General features: G+C 43.3%; 1 protein-coding gene across 1 annotated transcript in view; it reads right to left on the reverse strand.

The window, feature by feature from the left end:
* Window positions 1-21,270: 21,270 nt before the first annotated feature.
* The window catches only part of KCNK9 (potassium two pore domain channel subfamily K member 9), a gene marked incomplete at both ends in the record, with an annotated part of 87,553 nt that continues 83,625 nt past the window's right edge, over window positions 21,271-25,198 (reverse strand). The window contains one exon of the mRNA XM_082479217.1: window positions 21,271-22,112. Within this exon, the coding sequence (XP_082335343.1) occupies window positions 21,271-22,112 (842 nt within the window). The remainder of the gene's footprint in view (window positions 22,113-25,198) is intronic.

Here is a 25,198-nt window from a genome sequence, read left to right on the forward strand (position 1 = left end):
CCTAGTGGCCTTCTATGGTGGAGTGACTACATCAGTGGACAATGGAAGAGCTACGAATGTCATCTATATCGACTTCCTTAAGGCCTTTGACAAAGTCTCCCACAACATCTTTCTTTCTAAATTGGAGAGACGTGGATTGGATGGGTGGACTGCTTGCTGGATGAGGAATTGGTTGAATGGTCACATGCAGAGGGTAGTGGTCAACAGCACAATGTCCAGATGGAGATCAGTGACAAGTGGTGTCCCTCAGGGTTCCGTATTGGGACCCAGTACTATTCAGTATCATCATCAATGACATAGACACTGGGATCAAGTGCACCCTCAGCAAGTTTTCAGATCACACCAAGATGAGTGGTGCAGTTGACACACCTGAGGAATGGGATGCCATCCAGAGGGACATGAACAGGCTCCAGAAGTGGGCCCATGTGAACTTCATAAGATTCTACATGGCCAAGTACAAGGTCCTGCACCTGGGTTGGGGCAACCCCTGGTATCAATATAGGCTGGGGGATGAAGGGATTGAGAGCAGCCCTGCTGAGAAGGACTTGGGGGTACTGGTGGATGAAAAGCTGGACATGAGCTGACAGTGCATGCTTGCAGCCCAGAAGGCCAACCATATCCTGGGCTGCATTAAAAGCAGTATGGCCAGCAGGGCGACGGAGGGGATTCTGCCTTTCTACTCCACTCTCATGAGGCCCCACCTGGAGTACAAAGTCCAGCTCTGGAACCCTCAGCACAGGAAAGACATGGGCCTGCTGGAGTGGGTCCAGAGGAGGGCCACAAAAATGATGAGAGGGCTGGAGCACCTCTGCTGTGAGGAAAGGCTGAGAGAGTTGGCGTTGTTCAGCCTGGAGAAGAGAAGTCTCTGGGGACACCTTATTCCAGTCTTTCAGTACTTATAAGGGGGCCTGCAAGAAAGATAGGGAAAAAAAAATTAGCACGGTTTGTTGCAATGGGGCAAGGGGTAATGATTTTAAACTAAAAGAGGGTAGATTTAGGTTAGATATAAGGGAGAAATTTTTTACACTGAGGATTGGGACAGGTTGCCCAGGGTGGTAGATGCCACATCCCTGGAAAATTCAAGGTCACGTTGGATGGGGCTCTGGGGAACCTGATCTTGTTGAAGATGTCCCTGCTCATTGCATGGGGGGTGGACTAGATGACCTTCAAAGGTCCCTTCCAGCCCAAAACATTCTATGTTTCTATGATTCTGTGATATCAACATGGCATGGATTTAAATGATGAAAGACAGGCCAAAATAATCTTGAAATTATCCAACTGCAATTGCCATAGGCTGCGTTTGGGATTCCACTTACCAAGTGGGCTCCCAGAGATCTCACTTTTACTGAAACAGCACATGGTCACATGTTGTTGCTCTTGTTAGTGGCTCTTCCAGACTTGATTGATTTGTTTGCGCTTGGGAATCCTGACAAGATCACATCTTGCAAAGCCGCATTAGCCTACAAGCTGTTGCAAGGAGGTGGAAATATCTGCAGGACAACAAACACGTCGTGATTTGCGTTCTAGATTTCTCTCTCTCTCTTCATCCCTCTCCCTCAGAAGAGCAGACACTAATCATTGCCTGTAACACCACTGCGTGATTAATTTCAGTGATTTAGCACCTGGGGATTCACCTTCACACAGAGATCGATGGTTTGGATGTTTCCTACGTTATTACCCTTACAGCAATTACCTCCCACAGATACGTGCTCTTGTACTAATTAGCCAGAAGCTATTAGCATCCACATCCACCATCTACATGTTTTATAGTTGCAGGAGGGCTCTTCCTTGGTGACCACATCTTCTGGGCAGGCAAATTTACAACATGAATGGAAAAGTCTTTTCTGCAGCCATTTTGGAAAGGAAAAATAAAAAAGGCAAATTGTATTAGCATTAGGAAGAGAAGTGTACCATGAGCATGCAGTCTCAAGATCGCGAGCTCTAGTCCTCGTGGGAGACTTCAATTTGCCGGACATCTGCTGGGAATACAATACAGCAGGGAGGGAACAGTCTAGAAAGTTCCTGGAAGGCACTGGAGATAACTTCTTAACACAACTAGTGAAAGAGCCAACTAGGGAAGGTGCCCTGCTGGATCTGTTGTTTGTAAACAGGGAAGGTCTTGTGGGGGATGTGATGGTCGGAGGCCGTCTTGGCAACAGTGACCACGAAATTATAGAGTTCTCAATTCTGGGAGAAGCAAGGAAGGGGGTCAGCAGAACTGCCACCTTGGACTTCCGGAAAGCGGACTTTGGGCTCTTCAGGAGCCTGGTTGACAAAGTCCCCTGGGAGGCAGTCCTCCAGGGCAAAGGAGCCCAGGAAGCCTGGATGTCTTTCAAGACGGAAGTCCTAAAGGCGCAGGAGCAGGCTGTCCCCGTGTGCCGGAAGACAAGCCGTCAGGGAAAAAGACTGGCCTGGCTAAGCAGGGAGCTAGTGTTGCAGCTTAGGGAAAAAAAGAGGATATACGGCCTTTGGAAGGAAGGGCAGGCCGCTCAAGAGGACTACAAAGAGGTAGTGAAGCAATGTAGGGAAAAAATCAGAAGGGCCAAAGCTCAGCTAGAACTAAACCTGGCTTCTGTTGTCAAGGACAACAAAAAAAGTTTCTATAAATATATTAGCAATAAAAAGAGGACCAAGGATAATATCTGTCCTCTAGTAGATGGGGCTGGTAACGCAGTAACCAAGGATGAGGAAAAGGCTGAGGTACTTAATGCCGTCTTTGCCTCAGTCTTCAGCAGTAGAACCAGTTGTTCCTTGAGTTCCCCGACCCCTGAGCTAGAATACAGGGATGGGGAGCAGAATGAAGCCCCTGTAATCCAAAGGGAAATGGTGAGGGACCTGCTTCAGCACCTGGAGGTGCACAAATCTATGGGGCAGGATGGGATCCATCCAAGGGTACTGAAGGAGCTAGCGGAAGTGCTCACCAGGCCACTCTGCATCATTTATGAACAGTCCTGGATAACCGGGGAGGTCCCAGCTGACTGGAGGTTGGCAAATGTGACACCCATCCATAAGAAGGGCCGGAAGGAGGATCCAGGGAACTACAGGCCAGTCAGTCTGACATCGGTGCCTGGGAAGGTCGTGGAGCAGATCATCCTCAGTGCCATCACACGGCACATGCAAGAGAACAGGGTGATCAGGCCCAGTCAGCATGGGTTTGTGAAAGGCAGGTCATGCCTGTCAAACCTGATCTCCTTCTATGACAAGGTGACCCACTTAGTGGATGAGGGAAAAGCTGTGGATGTTATCTACCTGGATTTTTGCAAGGCTTTTGACACCGTTTCCCATAGCATTCTCCTGGAGAAACTGGCTGCTCATGGCCTGGACAGGTGTACTCTTCACTGGGTAAAAAACTGGCTGGATGGTTGTGCCCAGAGAGTGGTGGTAAATGGAGTTAAATCCAGTTGGTGTCCAGTCACAAGTGGTGTCCCCCAGGGATCGGTGCTGGGGCCCGTTCTCTTTAATATCTTTATCAATGATCTGGATGAGGGGATCGAATGCACCCTCAGTAAGTTCACAGACGACACTAAACTAGGGGTCGTGTTGATCTGCTTGAGGGTAGATTGGCTCTGCAGAGGGATCTGGACAGGCTGGACAGATGGGCTGAGGCCAATGGCATGAGGTTCAACAAGGCCAAGTGTCGGGTCCTGCACTTGGGTCACAACAACCCCGTGCAGCGCTACAGACTGGGGGCGGAGTGGCTTGAAAGCTGCCTGGCAGAAAAGGACCTGGGGGTGTTGGTGGACAGCTGGCTGAGTATGAGCCAGCAGTGTGCCCAGGCAGCCAAGAAGGCCAACACCATCCTGGCCTGCATCAGGAATAGTGTGGTGAGCCGGACTAGGGAAGTAATCATCCCCCTGTACTTGGGACTGGTGAGGCCTCACCTTGAGTACTGTGTTCAGTTTTGGGCCCCTCACTACAAGAAGGACATTGAGGTGTTGGAGCGTGTCCAGAGAAGGGCTACAAAGCTGGTGAAGGGTCTGGAGGACAAACCTTATGAGGAACGACTGAGGGATCTGGGGTTGTTTAGCCTGGAGAAGAGGAGGCTGAGGGGAGACCTTATCACCCTCTACAACTACCTGAAAGGAGGTTTTAGAGAGATGGGAACTGACCTCTTCTCCCTGTTGACAAGTTATAGGACAAGAGGAAACGGGTTCAAGTTATGTCAGGGCAGGTTTAGATTGGCTATTAGGAAGCATTTTTTCACTGAAAGGGTTCTTAAACATTGGAATAGGCTGCCCAGAGAGGTGGTGGATTCACCATCCCTGGAGGTGTTTAAGAAAAGGGTAGATGAGGTGCTTAGGGACATGGTTTAGGAGTGGTGGTGTTTTTATCAGGGTAGGTTAACGGTTGGACTTGATGATCTTAAAGGTCCCTTCCAACCTCACTAATTCTATGATTCTATGATTCTATGAAATTAGAGCCGAGGAGAGCAGAATCAGACTGTCAGTGATGTGAACAGTGCTGAGATTTACCTGCTCAGTGCAAGTAGACCAGGCAGGAAGACCATACAGGTAGAACTAGCAAGGTGTGATAACTTACACCAATTCTGGATTGACTCAAACAAACAAAGTTCAGCCTCAGTCTAGGCTATGCCTATATTAAACTTAGTGCAACGTTTAAAAACTGAGGTAAGCTCTCTTATTAAATCTGACTAGTTAAATAATTCAGATTCTATTAATTACTGCTCTACCCTCTCCTTTATTTTCCATCATTTCTTTCACCCATCTTTCTTTTCCATTCCATTGCCAATGGAATCCTGGGCTGCATAGGGAAGAGTGTGGCCAGTAGGTCGAGGGAGGTCATTCTCCCCCTCTACTCGGCACTGGTGAGGCCACAACTGGAATACTGTGTCCAGTTTTGGGCTCCCCAGTTCAAGAGGGACAGGTAACTGCTGGACCGAGTCCAGCGAAGGGCAACTAAGATGACTGCAGGATTGGAGCATCTCCCTTATGAGGAAAGGCTGAGAGAGCTGGGGCTCTTTAGCCTGGAGAAGAGAAGGCTGAGAGGAGACCTCATTAATGCTTACAAGTATCTAAAGGGTGGGTTGAAGGAAGATGGAGCCAGGCTCTTTTCAATGGTTCCAAGTGACAGGACGAGGGGCAATGGTCACAAGTTAGAACACAGGAAGTTCCGTTCAAATACGTGGAAAAACTTCTTTACGGTGAGGGTGACAGAGCAGTGGCACAGGCTGCCCAGGGAGGTTGTGGAGTCCCCTTCTCTGGAGATTTTCAAGACCCGCCTGGATGCAGTCCTGAGTGATGTGCTCCAGGCAATCCTGCTTTAGCAGGGGAGTTGGACTAGATGATCTCTAGAGGTCCCTTCCAACTCTGAAAATTCTGTGATTCCGTGATATCTATATTCAGCTGAGTCCTATCTCAGTGATGTTGGTGTTTACACTACTGCCCAACAGATTTTCTTGTACCATCCCACAGACTCTTGCACCAAAATACAGATTAATTTAACCCATCAGTCCAAATATTCCTCTTGTTTACAGTAATATGAATTCAGTGAGCCCATATAAGATAAATTCTGAAATGCAGAGTCCATACCATGATAGTCAGAGCCCATGCACAGTGTGGGGAGAGACAGACTAAAACAGAAATACAAGCTGGGATCATTTGTACTGTGCAGTGTTTCACAACAGCAATGTGAGTCAAGAGCAGAGGGAGGTTGCCCTCTTGCTCCCCTCTGCTCCTTGTCTCCTTTTGTCTCTTGGGAAAATTATGTCAACTCATATCTTCAAAGACAGATACAGAGAAAACATTCCTAAAGAAATCTTAGAGGAGCAGGGTGATTGCATTTCTTAGCATTTTTATACATGGAATTTCTCACATTTTATGATCTAGAAATAATGAAAGAAAAGCACAGCAATAGCACTAAATGTGAGCATCATCAAGAGACATAACTCATAGTCTGAGATCAAGGTCACTCACGTTGTGAGTTGGCCTCTTTCCCTCAGACTTCTGTGTGCAACACAGCAAACATCTGCCCAAAAACTCTGCAGATGTGTCATAGAATCATAGAATCTGTGAATGGTTTAGGTTGGAAGGGACCTTAAAGATCACCTGGTTCCAACCCCTATGCCATGGGCAGGGACACCTCCCACCAGCCCAGGTTGCTCAAAGCCCCATCCAACCTGGCCTTGAACACCTCCAGGGATGGGGCAGCCACAACTTCTCTGGGCAATTTGTTCCAGTGTTTCACCACCCTCAGAGTGAAAAATTTCTTCATAATAGCTAATCTAACTCTACCCTCTTTCAGCTTAAAACCATTACCCCTATCACTACATGTCCCTGATAAAGAGTCCCTCCCCATCTTTCCTGTAGACCCCCTTTAAGTACTGCAATAAGGTCTGCCCATAACCTTCTCTTCTCCAGGATGAACAAGCCCAACTCGCTCAGCCTTTCCTCATAGGACAGGTGCTTCAGCCCTCTCATCATCTTTGTGGCCTCCTCTGGACCTGCTCCAACAGGTCCGTGTCCTTCTTATGTTGAGGGCTCCAGAGCTGGACTTAGTACTCCAGGTGGGGTCTCACCAGAGCAGAGTAGAGGGGCAGAAACACCTCCGTCGCCCTGCTGGCCATGCTGCTTTTGATGCAGCCCAGGATACAGTTGGCTTTCTGGGCTGCCAGCGCACATTGCTGGTTCACATTGAGCTTCTCATCAACCAACACCCCCAATCCTTCTCCTTAGGGCTGCTCTCAATCCATTCTCCATCCAGCCTGTATTTGTGCATGGGATTGCCCTGACCCAAGTGTAGGACCTTGCACTTGGCCTTGTCAGCATCTTGCAGTTTGTCTCTGCATCCTACTATTCGAAATGCAGCTGGTAACACTCATCAGACACTACAACATTGAAATGCAAGATAAAAGCTGTTGCTTATGATGTACTGTGCAGCACAGGACACCAGAGGATGGCGTAAACTGTTCTTCCTTACTTGAAAAGTCAGCTGCTGGCTTTTGTCTAGAGAAGGACACCAAACTTAGCTCACTATGGTACGACACACTGAGGAAATGCTCTTCCTGCCCTTTGCCACCTGCATTCTAGCATCGCCTTCTTCACAGGTCTTCTCCAGCAGATAAGTGCAAAGTGGAAATAGGTCAAGGGTCAGGTCTGAAATCCCCTGTGATCAAGACATACTATATGTTGTCCTTTTATTCAAACCTAAGTCTAATGTCACAGCTGTGGGCTGTTCCCTTTGGAAATACCAAGTTCATTCATATGACCTGAACATCCAGTGTGAAACTGGAGTCTGTTGTGACACAAGACCATTAGCGTATGAGGTATGTAGAAGCAATGTGTCTATCAAAGTGCGTTTTTTTTCTTCCTCTCAACCTTGACTAGGAGGCAAAAGGGAAAAATTAACCTCTAGGTAGAGTCCATATAGTCTGATGTTGTATAGTTCAGTAGTTTCTAACTCTTGCATTTCCACCCTCTTAGAAACCAAGTGACACACTCCCATCCCAGCCAGACCTGGAACAAATAACCATAGTGTTAGGACAGGACAACTCATCTGAATCCATATCAAGTGTTAAAGCCAAGAGTTTCCATTAATAGCCTCTATGTAAGTGGCACAGTACGTTGACTTCATTTATAGGAACATTTTCTTCCTTTCCTTCAACAGTCAAAATTTCCCAGCAGTAAAACGCTGGAGCCAACGATTGTCTGAATATAATCAGCAACTAGTCTTTTATACCTCCTTCAGTGGCTGAACTTGGGCTGACACAATGATTGCACGTCTTCCAGAGTTTTTGTTTTCTGCCTTTTAATCAAGTAACAGTTTTTTTCCTGGCTTTGAAGATCCTAGAAATATGCCTTTCTTTTTTTCCTAAAAATAATTTTTTTTTTAATAATGGAAATAAAAAATATTTCCTTCCCTCAGTTCTAAATGTTTTTATTTCTTTTTAATTGGCTATTGCTTTGTCCTAAGAGAGTGAGAAAGCACAACAGGGAAGAGCTTATTTACCTTTTCTGTACTGCTCATTATTTTGTACACTTCCAGTACAATTCCCTCATTTGTCCCCTCTCAAAAGTCACTGTTTTTACAATGGGCAAGCCGAACTGAAGACATTGCCTTAGGTGAGAAAGATGCAGAGATTTGGTCACAGCATGATTACAGGCACAAACCCATTTTCAGCAACTGAAATATTTCGTTTGTTGTCATCCAAGCAGTTGATGTGTACTGAGCAGGCTCTTACATTTTGCTGCAGGATGCTTAATTTCTTTCGTCCTCTGAGACAGGACCCAGGCACACGGCAGCAGCCAAACCCTGAACAATCAGGCATCTGTGACTTTGATTCAGATTTATAAAGATATTTATATGCCTATAGATGAAAGATTGGAAGGGTTTTATCCACAGGTTTTTTTGACCCATCCCCTGAAGTCTGACATTTTTGTGGTTGCTAAGAACAGTTCAACACACAAGGTCTTCTTCAGATTCTCCTGGCCACACTGCCGCACTACATGGAGCCCTTTAAATGTGGTGTTCTAGTCTATATTATTGATTGCTTAATTAATTACTCTAAAAGGGGTTTTTGCCTGCAAAAGAGGCAGACAGGATTCAATGACACTTTGGCTTGTCTGCGCATGCTGGATAAATTGAGATGATAAAATACGCTGGCAAATACCACTTTAAAAAGAAAGAAATTGTTGATCTTAATTGCTAACAGAGATGTTATCTCATGCAGCACAGAAAACACATGTGAGATTGCTTGGGTATGTTTATCTCTATTGTTAAAGCTGTTTTTCTCCTTTCTGTGCCATAAGAACTCCTGTCTTCACCATCAGAAAATTAAGTTTTTACAAGCATTTTTTGTTGTTGTTTTAATGCAGGCCAGGGACTAAATATATGGTATATATAACATTGACTGTGTCCCAACGTGTAGGGTACATTGGCTCTTCACTCATTTGTAAGTGAGTCTCATACACAGCAAGAACAGATGAAGGCTATGACGACAAGCTAATGTCACTCTCATTATCACACGGAACTGGGACTTCTACCAAATACCTCCTGTATCAAGGCAATGGTTTCTTCCTGTAAGAGTGCACAAGGTAGTTAGTCTTTGTTTTATCGCTGCATGTCATGGCAAATTTGCTGCAACCGTTTTTTTTATTCTTATGGTAACTATTCTCACTGTTCATGTAGACATTTTCTTCCATCAAGGCTGCTGCTAGGAAATATAAAACCTCTCATTCTCTGTCACCGTGCAGCTGGGATCAGCTTCTACCCACAGCACCATCAGGAAAAAAAAAAAAAAAAAAAAAACAAAAAAGAGGGGATTCTTTCTATTGGTAAGATGTTTGTCAAATATGAAATATTAGCTCTGGAAGATTTTAGAATTCTTCCATGAGCGGTAGTGTGTAGAAATCACATCGTAAGGGCAACGTGAGGTCCTGCATGTGACTCCACTTGTGACTTACCTGGATGGCAACAACAGCACAAGATGCCCCAACGCTCCATCCCAAATGAGAAATCATGCTTGTGCCTCGCAGCAACACCTGCCAGCTAAAATTGGCACTGAGACCCACTTCCCTTACTTTGCTAGGAAGCACAAGATTAATAATTTTGCGAGTGAAACACTGATCTCTTCAAGTTAGAAAAAGTTATGGTGTTCACTTTGGTATGCTAAGATCTTGCCCTTCAGCTCCCACAAAGTTAAGGTGGGGGGAGTCTCAACAGCTAAGTCCAGTCCACCACACACTGCCTCTGCTCTTATGCCTCCCCTAAGCTTATTCTGTACTGTAGTCCTCTGGGAACAGCATGGTTGGGTATTTGATGAAGGTTCATACTTCACTCTGCACGTACTTTTGTCAAAAAAGCTTTTATTGCAATGCAAAATATCTTCTGTATATGACATCTTTCTCCCCCCCAACCCCCTTAAATTTAATGAGTAATCCTTTCTGGGTTTGTACATTGTGATTCTTGTGTGTATGTATGAATATATATACATATCTATATATCTATTAATCTATAGATATTATATTAATACAATCATATATAAATCTGGACCTATACCATTTTATATATATACACATATCACTAGATACATGTGTGTGTGCATATACATATATATACATTACATATACACTATATACACATATATGCACACACATACATATCGTATAATCATAAACATCTGTTGGTTGTCAAGGGACTTTTCTTTAACAAAATAAGTTCCATCAGTGGATTTTACTTCTGTAGTGCAATTTTACAGGAAGTTAACATTTCCACATTCAATATAAAAGAAACAATATACATTTGAAAACGTGCCATAGGATTTTTAATGAAAAAATTAGAAAAGTGCATTATTTTACAACACTACAGTAAATGATTCTTTTTTTTTTTTTCTCTGTAAAGACATTGTAAAATATATACAGGGTTGCTTAGTGCATTCATTACAAAAGAAAGATGCAATCCCTTGCATAAATTACATATTGTACAGGGGTTCGCTGTCTACTTGGACTTGTAAACATTTTTGTGATACAGTTTTCATTCTTTATGTAAGCTGCAATACATCTTATTTTCATTTGACTGTTGTTGCATTCTAACTCCAGTACGGCATTCTAAGGCCATGTGTGAAGGCATCCTCTCCCATTACGGAGAAGGCCAGAAAGAGAAATTAAAACACAAAAGAGTCTTCAATTTGGTTCTTTGTAATCAAGTTATCACTGGTTTAACAAATCGCATCTTGATGCTTATGACCTGCTCTTTGTCCTTTGCTAGGACCAGCTCAACAACTATGTTGAAGTTAAGAGGTCTGAAATGAGCAGAGAAAACCGCTTCCAGGAGGTAAAATTCCCAGCGCAGTCTCCACAGCCAAGCAGCTCCTCTTTCTACATGACCGCGCTCCTAATGCTCTGTGTGCTGCACAGAAAATGTATCAACCAGGGTAGAAATTTAGAGAGTTTTGCTCTATCTCAGGCTGTTGAGGGCCTTTAGAATGCCGTCAATACACCATCGGTATGTCCGCATATGCACATTCAAAGAAGTACAAAAATGCACCAAAAAGTGTCAAGAGATCCAAAAGAGACATAGCATCAACACACACTCACAAACACACACATACACACAGGCTTCTGTCTGAGCAGGAAGGCTCAGTCTCCAAAGTAGGAATCACAATTTAATTTCAACATGTATGTGTGTTTGGAAGAAATCCAAGAATTTCCATATAAACTCCTTAGGTCCCAAATTGAACACTTTTATCCCTGTTTCTCGTAGATGAACAGTTTGTTGAAGTAAGAAATTGCACCTTGAAGAGACAGTATCTACATTCTTTTGGCCTACTGGAAACAACTGTTAAGCCCCCCTCCCATTCCCCATTGACCTATCCAGCTCCAAATAATTTCCTTTGCCGTCATATCACTAGGATCAAAGGTTTTAGTCAATACTCCTCAATGGCAACAAACAGCCACACAAATCTTACCAAGTCAAGGGAAGAGGAAAAAGAAAACATTTTTTAATTCCACAGTTCACTCCTGACCTTGCAAAAAAGGAACAGATGGATTATTGGTTGTATGGCATATTATAGGAAATTTACATTCTGTAAAAGAAAGACAGATTAGTTTTGCATTCTAAAGAATGAGGCAGTCTCTCATAATTTCTGCTTATTAGTTAGTTGTTAAAAAGTTTTGTAGTAGACAGGACTCTTTCTGAAGCATATATACTAGTCCTTTTTTCATACAGGGTCAACCCAACAGTACTTACACCCAAACTAACTTTGTGTGGATTAACCAAATTTGTTAATGTTGAAGTCCAAAAGAGCAATGCTCAGAGTGGTACCCAGGAAATGACTTAATAAAGCCAACCGCTAGATTAACAGTCTTAAACCTGTTGTAACTTGGACACTGGGATGCCTCTCTTGTTATGCAGGTAGTATACATGTTCTCCAATATCTGAATAATATTCCTCCACTAACAACTTATACAGAAAGTATCTGCCACAATGTAAATGCAGCCGAGCAGTCGAAAAGGAGGTAAACTGGCATAAGAAGATCACAAAGTTGTGTTGAGCATACCAGTTGTGTTGGTCAGGGGTGACCACAGCAGACTCTGCTGTACTAATCTTCCCAGGAGAATAAAAAGGACACAGTATCAACGATGAAGAGGAATTTCCTACTGCTGCCTCTGACTGCAGTATCTCTCCATGTTGGGAATTGAAAAGATATGCTAAAAAGGAGCAATATGGCATCCATCTTTTCTGGAAAATGTGTGTGACCGTAAGGAATCCTTCAAAGAAAAGAGAAGTCACATAGATAAGTCACCATAGTGCGACTGGGGCTTAGATGCTGAAGAACATGAAAGGAATGAACAGTGAAGATCAAAAAAAACCCCACAACAGCTAACTGTGCATTGCTAAATGGATCTCACATAAATGTCTTTGCTCCTGTGTTGCACTCGGCCAATCTTTTGGCAAAACGACAGCTGCCAGAACAACCAGAAGAATTTGGTCAGGTTCTGATGGCCATAATCACGATGAATAGCCATGAGCTTCCCCACAGATCCATTTGGATAACTGGCACAAAGAAAATAATGAGATATGCCCAGTGCTGCATGCTGAAGAAGAAACTCCAATCTACCCACATTGCTATTCAGAAGGGGTGCTCAGAAGAAGACCTTCAAATCAGAGAGATCAGAGGAATGTGCAAGGTATTTAAAGGAAAAATTAGAAGAAGCAGCTGTGGAGCTATCTGAAGGCTCTGTCACCAAAGTTCCTTGTCTTGGTTCGTAAGGAGAATGCTACCCTGAGCTCTTGCGCAGTTAGAAAGTTAGAAATCAGCGCTGTCCTTCATCACCCTCACCCAAGGGCCAGGAAGAAATCCAATCTTTTGCTCTGCCTTTTTTTAACCTAGTTCAGAGAGGGTTTGAGAAAAGGATATGCCATAGCATCAGTGTTCTCATCAATCCAGCTTGTGACACAGAAACTCAACTGTATGTTCCCCAATCCCCAGGTGGTCCAAACACGTTTGGACATGTATCCAGCAACCCGTCCTCCTAGAAGGATAATCTATCCCAGACAGCACAGCTGAGACACTTTGGCCATTGCACCAAATGGGTACCAGAACCATGTTCCATCCTGAAATACAGTGCCTTGCTCATCAGTCTGTATCATCCCATATCTCTAAGAGACAACACTGGTTCTTGCCCTTGGAAAGACACAAAAGTGGGCAAAATCTGGCCCAAAGCCTATCTCCACAAAGACACTTAAGCACCTATTCAGTTCAGTGGGAATTAAGAGCCTCACTCCATATATTGGATCTGAGCTAAAATCCTTTCCCCAGATACTCCCACGACCAGCTCCAATCAACGTGCCAAGATGATGCTTGTCAATAGGACAGCCATGGCACGACCCCTGTGTCAGCAGTGATATTACCAAACAGGCCTTTTGGAAATCATTTTGTAGACTTGCGATTTCAGACTCTGGGAGGCCAAAATCATTTACACACTCTACTTTAGCTAATCTAATTAAATACTGTTATCAGATTAATTAGTCTCTTAACAATAATTATGATTAAGGAGCTGCGTACCCATGCTGTACGGGGAGCCAACAATACTGAATGTTATTTCTCTAAAGGTCAATTTTGATTACATTTTGACATGTAGAAACTGTTCAAACACAGCCAATATGAAGAGGTTTTTTTGCTGTATTGTCACCTCCTGAACCCAGCTGGAGAAGCTCAGCATTTCCCACACATTTCTATGGCACAGCTCTGGGGAGATGTAATCAAAGATGGGCAAGGATACCACAATCCAGGTCTTTCTGAGCTGCAGGACAGATTTGCTTCAGGCAATAGGAGAAATGGTGTAATTGGTCTCTTCCAAGTAATAGTAGAGGGAAGATGGTCTAGAAGACACGATTTTCCCTGCTTCCTGCTTGACACCAACATCAGTAATCTGATCTCACCAATGACAATCCGCTCCACCAGCCATGGTCCATCCTTCCCACACCTCCTGCCATTACTGCTTGGGAGGATGCTGGCAGATGACTAGGAAATAGACTAAACCCAGAAGATCCATGGCTCTTCCTTAATTTCAAACCACACCACAGACCTTACCAATGATCTACAATGAGAGAAATCACTGTGCCACTTTGCCTGCTCATGTCATTTGTGCTACCTTTTCTCCTGATGGCCTTCCCACAAACACATACACTCCCAAATTCTCCTCACAGCCTAATGCATCGCAACCCAGCTAGGGAAGAAATGGATCGCACCCGTGCAGGGTCATGGACTTTGCATTTCCTATTTGATTCCCCGCGTCTTGTTTTTAATCAATCTGTAGATTTCTTTTGTCAGTAGTAATTAGAGTGGAACATTTCCTTCCCCAGGGTGCAGTTCTGTAGCATAATGCTTTTCATTAATAGATGGGGGGGGGGGGGGGGGGGCAGAGTACAGAGTGTGGTGATCTTGGGTCTGAACGTAGGTCTATGAAATGGCAAGCTAATGAGTTAATGTCTGGGTAGGAAAGGGGGGAGGGCCTATGGAGAAAGCCGGAGGGCCACTGTCTGTGAAACGGATCTCTCTTCTAGCCTCCCATATAGTGCTCTGGATACAGCAATTACTGCAAGCTGTTCCCCAGACCAGATAAACAATGAATCAAAGCCAGGGTAGTGGTATCAGAACTCATGCGTGAGGAAGATGCATTATAGAGCATAGTTTCAATTATTACATTTGCTAGCTCCACTTGTGAATTAGCCAGCTTTGATAAATGTTACCGTGCTGCTGTTTGCTCTGCATTTCTCAAAGTGAACTAAAAGACGACACAGCTTGGAACTGTGAATATTAATTACCGATAAAATTGCAGCACTAATCTGTCTTTTTCCCTTTCCTCCTCCCCCCTCCCCACTGTTGTGGGTGTTAATGTATGTCAGCACTCCTCACATTGTCGGAAAGCAAGGTGAGGGAGGGCTTTGGGATATTTGTTAATTACAATATTCACAGAAGGAGAGACAAATGAAGGCAGAATACTATCCAGGGATAGTATTTCCAGCCTAAAATTAGCAGGCAGCTTTGGATGACTGGATTCCATAAAGCAAAATACAGTTCCATAAATTATACAGGTCGACTGTTGTCTTTAGGTCTTTCTGCTCTCCATTAGGTTTAGAAAAGTTTTTTTATGGTAAGCAGTAGTTGGAGACACTGATATAATATCTAGCAGTAAATAGAAAAAGCCTCGCATTACAGTTTCGGTAAAGGAGTATAAACCAGGACTCGCTGCGTTGCACCCAAATCAGTTAGGTTACCATACTGAAAATCTGTGTGAGAAAAAAACAGCCTTACAGTGTTTTGATTTCTCTGTAGCTTATCAATTCACAGCAATATAAACCCACCAACTTCAGAAAATAGTCTGGCAAAAGCCAGCTCAGCAGCTGTATATCCACCTAGGTTATGTGCAAACCCAACCATCACGCATTTCCCATGTCTGCATTCTCCAGCGCACACAAGGAGAAACATTGTGGAGCTCCCAGTGTAACGGGAACACAAATGCTGAAAGCTCCTCAATTTGAAGCTTTATGTTGGACTTTCCCCCCAAAGGAACACTGATGTGTACGTGTACATGACTTGGGAACTTGTGCAAATGACAATATGGTTTGACTGAGAATCAGTCAGGGGGTTTGGAGAACCCTCTTTGGGGAAAAGTTAAAAATAATAACCATCTCCGAATACCTTCCTATTAAATGAAAGATTAGGGCCAGTCTGAACAAGTTTAGTTTTCGTAAAGTATCCACTGGCTTCAGAGGAAGGTTCTGCCACTCCAGGTTTTAGAGAAGGAAAGAGTTTGCTTACATCCTACTGAACCCTTGCACTTGGGAGCACCAGTAAAGGAAATAGCATCACTAACATAATACATCACAGGGACCGGCACTGCTCAGGATGGGCTGGCTGAATAAAATCCTGGTTTCAGTGATGAGAGCAGCAAAAACCTGACTGGAGAATCAGGAACTCCATGAATCTCCTTATCAGCAGTAATCAGTGAAACACTGTGCGGTAGACCTTGACTGAGCAAAGGACAGTCAGTCTCCCAGATCAAAGCACAACAGTCTTCAGTGTCACCTGACGGTAGTTTGAACCGAGAATAACACAACCAGTCCTGCAGTTGAGAACAATTTTTTTTCTTTCCAACTTTGTTTTTGCCCTCCTGCTACTTTTTTTTGAATGAAAGTTCCTTTGCCATGCCCATTATCTGCATCTTAAATAATTGCAAACTACATTTTGGCAAAGGGTACCATCAGTTTTCATGGTTTGAATTCAGCCTCTGAGCTCAGCTTAACTAGCATAAGAGTCCCACAGCACCTTCCATCTGTAATCAGTTTTTCTGTGTTCATCCATTATTCCATTTGTTTTGGCTTTGGTGTATTGTTATGATGGCAAATCCTTTTCATACACTCTATCTTGCTGAAGTTCCCAAAATAAAGTTTGATATCAAAGTTAGATGACAGGCAGGTTGGTCAAAAAGGCAATACTTCTTTTTCAGTTCTGTGTTATGCATCTCTAGTTGATGAAAGTAGTGGCAGTGTGATTCTCATTGTAATTTGTGCAATATTCCAGTCAATAATAGTGATGTGTTGAAATATGCATTAGAAAGTCCATAACTAGTGTAATGGACACACTCCAACACATCTCTTTGGTCTGACTTCCTCAGAAAGATATTAAATTACTGTCTTAATTAGATCCTAATATTAACAGGAATATTACATGCTAAATGAGGACATAAAATTCAGCTGAAAGCTACTTCCACCCAAGCCCCTGCCCTCTGGTCTGCACACACCAAATCCTTCTAGAACATTTTCATTCATTGGTTCCACTGACCACTCTTTTTTAGGCTTTTAGCAAAAAATTATGATTTTTTCCGCAACAAAAGCTTTCAAATAAGTCAGAGAAAACAAGAAATTACCTTGCTCAGGTTTGATTCGCAATAATCTTGATTACTGCCCTGGCATTTCTTCGATTGAAGCACTAATGAGACAACCTACAATACTGTAGATTAACTTGGTCACTTCCCTCTCTTCTTTTGTTTTATAATGTTGCTGATTTTGTCCCCATGAGCTGTTACAGAGGAGTCCAAATAGAAGTCTACTGCTGAAGGCCACTGTACACCTTCTCCATTCATTAACAACCAAGAAGCAACTTTGAACCCTTGAAGTAACATCCAAACACCCCTTCTAGAGCTGAACCATTACAGTCATCCCTGTAAAGAAGATACATGTACAAAGTTCTGGCAAAGCAGCCCCAGTTAGATCAGTCAGGATCTTCCTTTACGCCGTCATGAAGACCAAGCGGAGAGTTGTGTCTGCATTGTTCTATTAAGTTTCCCCTTTCGTTTCCATATCACAGCATGCTCAGTCAAAGCTATTTTGGTGCTTCACTGATCAAACTGATTTTTCCCTTTGATGATAATACGAAATATAATAGGATAATGGGGTGGTTATATAATCAAACTCGACAGCAGGGAGCTAAATTTGTGTTGTTTTGATGAAGAGCACATTAGTGTGACATAAATAGACTAATCTGATTTATTATTATTATTTCTAATTCTTAATAATAGGGAAGGGTAAGGGAAATGAGACTCCAGGGACTGAGAGTGCATCACAAAGTGATAGCAGACGTCTGCGTGCTACGGAAACACAGGTTAGGTATTTTGGATATTAGGATGTCTTGTCATAAGCAGCATCACTACTACCTGCCTCTAGCTGAATTTCAAAAGAGCAAGCAGCAAGCAAGAGAGCTTTAACTGAAAGAAATAATGTCTTAAGTGGAATAAACCTAATAATGTACCAGGGAAAATATTCTGTGAAAAGCAGTGTCGTGGGAAGAAAACCGGTATTCATGTAGAGTAGTAAGAAGTCAGAGACAAAGTAGACAAAAATCAGCTCACCTTTCACCAACTGATTTTTCACGTGCAACTGAAAAGCTGGGATTAACCTTGGGAAAAAACTTCCCTTTCATGATACTGTCCATTCCAGTTCCAGGCAGCCCGCTCAAGAACCACAAAAACAACAAAAGAGAGAGGCACATTGTGCCTGGTGTACCCATGGGTACACACGAGAGTTCTGGTAGTTGTGGCTGCTCGCAAAGCACAGTCCTGCAAGAGCTCATGAAAACGCCTGAATGCGTGTAGGCTTGCGAAGGGAATATCTTGCTACTTTAAAATCTCGTGTGTAACAAAAATATAGATTGGACAGAACTGCAGGTTCTTCTGGCAGAAAATTAAAGTAAATAAACATATTTTAAAATCCTAAGGAATGCAGATACATTTTAGCAAAACAATTTCCCACATACACACTCATTACAGCTTTTAGACTTAAAATGTCACTATGGACATCTACTCTGGTTCCTTCAGATCAACATACACAGATTTCTTCAACCACATCCATACACTTCGACTAAGCTAAAGCAGAGCTTTTATAAAGTCATTGAGTTTTAATGCAAAGACTCTAAGTGGCAGACAAACATGCCGAGGTAAGTTGTTCCCCTGGTTAAATACCCCACATATTAAAATTTACTCTTCATTTATGGTTCCAGAGGGAAGACTTAGTAACAAATCAGCTAGAGTATGTAACGGCTTTGAACTTCTGGAGTTCAACATGATTTATAAAACATTTAAAGATTATTTTTATATGCAGCAGAAATAGAATTTTCCTCTTTTCTTAAAGCGAAAAAAAAGGAAAAGGCTAATCAATGTTTTATGTGATGTTAGTTTTTTTCACAAAACTGTTTAAATTTTTTGTTTAAAGTCCTGTTACCAAAGTTCTCCTTTGAGAGGCAGAGAGAATTTCACTCGAGTTCTGCAAAACCCCAAACCTTTCCTGCTTTTCTCCAGTGTCAAATATACCCAGTGTTGTTGTACCCGATATCGATGCCTATCGACACCTATGTGCCTCCAGGCACACTTCTTCCTATCTCCTGAGCAGGAAAAGAAACCTATTTTCATTTGCACTGCTGGGATGCCACAAGCGAAGTCTACGAAAGTGAATTTGGACAGCACTGTGAACTTTATGGGCCACCCTCGCAACTTCTAGGTGGCAATCACTGAGCTGTTTTAACACATCCTGAAACTGCTTTTCTTGCTGTGCTTGCTTCAATACTTCTGCCATCAGCATTTGCCTTAGGACATGGTACCATGGTATCATTAATGCATCCAGCGTGCTCTCCTACTGTGCTGAAGGACATTATCCCCCACATATTAGACTGAAAAAGTCCGTCCTCATCCATCCTCATTAAGAATCCCAAGTTATTTCTTCGCTAATCTTAAAGGAGGTTTTCACGCTACAGCAATTTATAATCCCAAAGGAAGCTGCGTAGGGGAGTCAGTCATGGATACTTGCTTTTCATTTACTTGTTGAAACACAGGGAAGGAAATTAGAAGAACATGAACATATTTGATATAGCTAATAATTTAAAGCCAGGGAGAAGAGAACAGAGGAGGAATGGTGTTCCTCATTTCTCCCTATTAATGCTTTTTGTAGATGCCTCTTTGAAAGGGTATCAACATCCATCAGCACACAGAGCTCAGAGCTGGGGCTTGTACAAAAATACACCACCTAGTTTAAGAAAAAAAAAAAAAAAGGATTATTGCTTTTACACCAAGAGCACAAAATAGTAGAATCAGCAGGAGGTGATTAGTGCCAAAAAAAGATGGGTTTTGTATGCCAAGTTAACATGGAAGGCGATTTAAAAGATAGGATTAAATCAGAGACAAAGGTGCAGGTCTATAAAACTCCCAGTCCTACCCCTGTCAAATCAAAGATAAATCTCCCAAAAGCACTAAATCCCATGTAATCATTGCAAATTCCTATTGTCTTAAAAGGGAGCTGGATTAGGCCTCTAATTAGGCTCTGTAAAGTCTGTTTGGTCCAGATGAACAACCGAGAGATGGACAATCTCCAAGGAACAACTCCACGACATGGTCTCAACATCCTCCACTACAACTTGCCAACGCAATCACTCCCAGTGTTACCCTCTGAACACTGGAGTAAAACTGCTTTTGCCCATTACTGCTAAATGCATTTTGCCTTTCTGCCTAGCAAAAAAGCAATATCACATCTAATCTCACAAGTTCCCAGTGAGCCAAACACAAGATACTGTCCCTTGAATTCTTCCTGAGACCAACAAAGGCTTTCCATTATTTACAAATCAAAAGCATTTAGAGACAATCATCTTTATTTTTTTATTTAAAACAAGGAATGCCCTGTCACTATTATATAAGAAAAAATATACATCCACCTATTTATACCCATCCTAATCCAAGCATTCCAAAAAAATATAATTCCTATTCATGCAGGTAATTGCTGCACAAAATAATAATAATAATAATAATAATAATAATAATAATAATAATAATAATAATAATAATAATTTTATAAATAAAATAAAAATAACAAAATACACTCTTATTTCCAACAATTCTCCCAATTTCTCTTAAAAATTCCACTTGAAAATTGTTGGAACAGTTGAAAATGATAAAAGTAAATATAGTTAAATCAATAGGATTATTTGCTTTTGATTATTAATTCCATTGCTAGTTTTTCTTGTGTTTTTATTATGCATACCAGTTTTACAAAGTGCATGCTTTATTTTATTTATTTATTTTTTTTAAATTTTGAACTGGCAAGCTAAAATGATCCATCTTTTCCTGCCTTTTTTTAATGTTAATACAATCTAAAATCTAGCAGTAAAAAATTTATCATGATACACCTGGTATATTGACTGCTTATGGCGCATGCTTGTCTTGGCAAAAGAAAAGAAAAAAATTGGCTCCCCTCCCACCCTCCCCGTTCCTTTTGGAAGCAATCTAAAAGTTAAAAGCAGGCTGGAACACAATTGCTTCAAGGGAAAAAGAATAAAAATAAAATAAATACCTGATGCTTTAATTTTTGTCACATGGCACTAGTTGTGGAATTGCCCGCGCGCACACACACGCACACACACCCAACACGCACGCACACACGCACGCTGCAACCTGCTCGTGAGGAAAATAGTTTATTAGGTCAGGAGTGCCAGCGGCACATGAAGGCTCTCAGCTGTGTGTGCAACTTTGGATTTGGTACCCACTTCACGTCACCTTGAATCCTCTGACATCCACCGAGGGGGTAATGTAAGGCATACTTTGCTGGAACAGTAATAATCCATGCTTCATGCTCAAGAGCTGAGTCTCGGAGGAGGACTGGCTTTCTCTACTCCCTTTGGCCTCGCTCCGTCTCACTCAGGGAACAAAAAACCCAAAACAACGGATAAGAACTGGGGAAAACAAGTAAAGCAAAAGAAGACAAATCCCTTTAAATGGACTTTCGCCTTTTCATCAGCCTGTGGTTATCTGTAAAGCTGTGCAACCCAGGTGAGATGGAGCTGACAGGAGACGGGAAAAGGCTGTTTTTTAATGTGCTTGGCGAGATCTCCTCTATCTTGTAAGAGATGGAGTGAAAGTACTGGGGGTTCAGCTTGGAGCTGAACGAATTTTGGTGGGACACCACCCGGCTGGTGTACTCATGGGACCTGTAACACATGCAGGAACAAACTGACTGAAGGTCTGTTACTTCGGCCTTGTACCGTGGCCGACCATGCTGGGAGTCCTCTTGGATGTGGATAATCATGCTGTTGCGGTTCCCTGCCAGGGACGCCCGTTCCTCGGCATCCCGCCTCTCGTCCTCGCTGTTCATGGTTAAGAACCTGAGAACAACCAGATTTAGAAATGCCCCAATGACTGTCAACCCCACTAGAATGTACATAAAGCTAAAAGCCACGTAGAGAGGCTTCTTTTGAAGGGCCCCTTTGGTCTGCAGGGCCACGTAGTCTCCAAACCCTATCGTAGTCAATGTTATAAAGCAGTAATAGTAAGCATGGAAAAAGCTCCATTCCTCATACTGGGAAAAGGCTGCTGCTCCAATGCAGAGTGTTCCCATGCAGGAGAAGAAACCCACAGTGACCATGTTTTCCATGGAGACCTCGGTGCTCCTCATTCCACAGCACTTTTTGATGCGTTTCAAGAGGTACTTGACGAAGGTGTTCATGCGCTCGCCCAAGCTCTGGAACATGACGAGTGTCAGTGGGATCCCCAGGACCGCATAGAACATGCAAAAGGCCTTTCCTGCATCCGTCCCTGGGGCGGCATGTCCGTAACCTGGGAGAGGGAATGAAAAGACAAAACAGTCAGCAAGGCAGGTGATGACAACGGTCCCCCTTTCACACAAGCCACATGAATCACAGAGAGTCTGATGCTGCAGCGAGATCCAAGGCTACAGGAACATTGCAGTCACGCAGTCTTCCTATCTCCTGGCCCATTCCCCATAAACAAAGCAAATAAGACACAGAACAACAAAGTCGCATGCACAGGAATGGGAAAGATGAAAGAATGGGTAATCCATCCCACTTCAAAGAACTGTGCACTCCCCTACACAAGATTATATCACATTCATTCACTAAAGAAATTTCACATCCATTCTGGATCACATGTAATACTGGACACTTTGGAAATAGGTAGCATTTTCCACAGTATTTTTGAAAGGAGTTGGTGTTGCCCTGTCCAAAAACCAGAGAACACTGATGGCATCCAAATTCTGTGTCTGCTGGCAGCATGGAGTTAACAACATCCACAGACCCACCAAACAAAGAAATTCCTTTACAAACTCTTCCACACTACACAAACTTTTCTCCTAGACATCCTATGCCACTCACTGCTGGAACACCATAGGACTTTAAGAATTTAATTCCTGCTCTATCTTTACTTAGAATCATAGAAAACTTTGGGTTGGAAGGGACCTTTAAAGGTCATCTAGTCCAACTCCTCTGCAATAAGCAGGGACATCCTCAAGTACATCAGGTTGCTCAGAGCCCCGTCCAACCTGACCTGGAATGTTTCCAGGGATGGGGCATCTAACACCTCTCTGGGAAACCTGTGCCAGTGTTTCACCTTCCTCATTGCGAAAAATTTCTTCCGTGTATCTACTCTAAATTTTCCCTTCTTTAGGTTAAAAACCATTACCATTGCCATTACTAGTTTAGTTTAGTTTAAAAATCATTACCATTACTAAAACCAGTTTTAGTTTAAAAACTGTTAACCTTTGTACTATCACAACTGGCCCTACTGAAAAGTTCGTCCCCATCTTTCCTGTAGACACCCTTTAAGTACCAAAAGGCCGCAATAAGATGTCACCAGAGCCTTCTCTTCTCCGGGCTGAACAACTCCAGCTCTCTCAGCCTGTCCTCATAGGAGAGGTGCTCCAGCCCTCAGATCATCTTCATGGCCCTCCTCTGGACCAGCTCAAACAGGTCCATGTCCTTCTTATGTTGGGGGCTCCAGAGCTGGATGCAGCACTGCAGGTGGGCTCTCACCAGGGCAGAGTAGAAGGGCAGAATCACCTCCCTCGACCTGCTGGCCACACTGCTGGGGATGCAGCCCAGGATAATTATAGAAGAACAAACAACTTACCAGCTTGTTTTAGAGTTTTAAAGCTTTTACAGCTAGTCTGGCAAAGGTAATTTCATCAGGAAGTTAAATTAATCCAGGACAGAGGATGTAGCACTTTTCACACCATAGTTTACAGATGTTAAAATTGTGGCTAAGCCTTTATTCTAAATCAAACCATAAGGGGAGGCAACGCAGATGTTTTGAAATTATAATTTCACTTTTTCACATCACACTGCATTAAAAATCTAGATTTCTTACAGCTGAGATTCTAAGTGACAGTACCAAAGTCTTCAAAATGGGATGGCTAGGACTCACCTGGGTATGATGTGTATTGACCATGTGGGTACCACTATCTAGACTCCCCTTAAAGTCAATGAATAGAAATAATGCACTTCACAAGTGCAGCTCCTCTCATCTACACCCAGGTGTCTAAATCAGGTCAGTGAGTTATGCTTAGGAGACACCTATTTCTCCACACTCATTATAATAGAAATATTGGGGCAGAACTCAGTTAAAGATTAATATACCTAAATTTTAGAATGGTTTATAATTGGAAAGGACTTTGAAGATCATCGAGTTCCTACCCCCCTGCCATAGGCAGGGACACCTCCCACTAGACCAGGTTGCCCAAGGCCACCTCCAGCCTGGCCTTGAACACCTCCAGGGATGGGGCCTCAACAACCTCTCTGGGCAACCTGGGCCAGTGCCTCACCACCCTCAAAGTGAAAAAATTCTTCCTAATTTTTAATCTAAACCTGCCCTCTTCCAGTTTAAAGCCATTCCCCCTCGTCCTATCACTACCTGCCCTAGTGAAAAGTCCTTCCCCAGCTCTCCTGTAGGCCTCATTTAGGTACTGGAAGGACGCAATAAGATCTCCCCAGAGCCTTCTCTTCTCCAGGCTGAACAGCCCCAACTCTTTCAGCCTCTCCTCATAGGAGAGGTGCTCCAGCAGTCGGATCATCCTTGTGGCTCTCCTCTGGACACACTCCAGCAGGTCCATGTCCTTCTTATGTTGGGGACTCCAGAGCTGGATGCAGTACTCCAGGTGGGGTCTCACCAGAGTGAAGTAGAGGGGCAGAATCACCTCCTTTGACCTGCTGGCCACACTTCTTCCGATGCAGCCCAGGATACTGTTGGCCTTCTGGGCTGTGATCGCACATTGCTGGCACATGTTGAGCTTCTCGCCAACCAGCATCCCCAGGTCCTTCTCAGGGCTGCTCTCCAGCCATTCCCCGCCAAGCCTGTATTTGTGCTTGGGATTGCCCCGACCCAGATGTAGGACCTTGCACTTGGCCCTGTTGAACTGCATGAGGTTGGCTTGGGCCCACCTCTCCAGCCTGTCCAGGTCCCTCTGGATGGCATCCCTCCCCTCCAGCGTGTCTACCTCGCCAAACAGCTTGGTATCCTCGGCAAACTTGCTGAGGGTGCGCTTGACCCCACTGTCCATGTCGCCGACAAAGATGTTGAACAGTACAGGTCCCAGTACCGACCCCTGAGGGACGCCACTTGTCACTTGTCTCCACTTGGACATCGAGCTGTTGACCACAACTCTCTTAGTGCGACCGTCCAGCCAGTTCTTTATCCACCAAGTGGTCCATTTGTCAAACCCATGTCTCTTCAATTTAAAAATTTAAATTTTGGTATTTATGTGTGTGCCAGGTGTCCAAGCTCCCATTATAGTCAACAAAGATTTAATGAAGACAGGCAGTAGTGAGTTATTTAACTGACCATCCCAAGTCTACCTTATGGCAGGGCGAAATGACATTCATTAGGTTCCCACTAGTCTGACTATAAATGTC

Source organism: Vanellus vanellus, assembly GCF_965231255.1.
Source record: "Vanellus vanellus genome assembly, chromosome: 2".
Lineage (NCBI taxonomy): Eukaryota > Metazoa > Chordata > Aves > Charadriiformes > Charadriidae > Vanellus > Vanellus vanellus.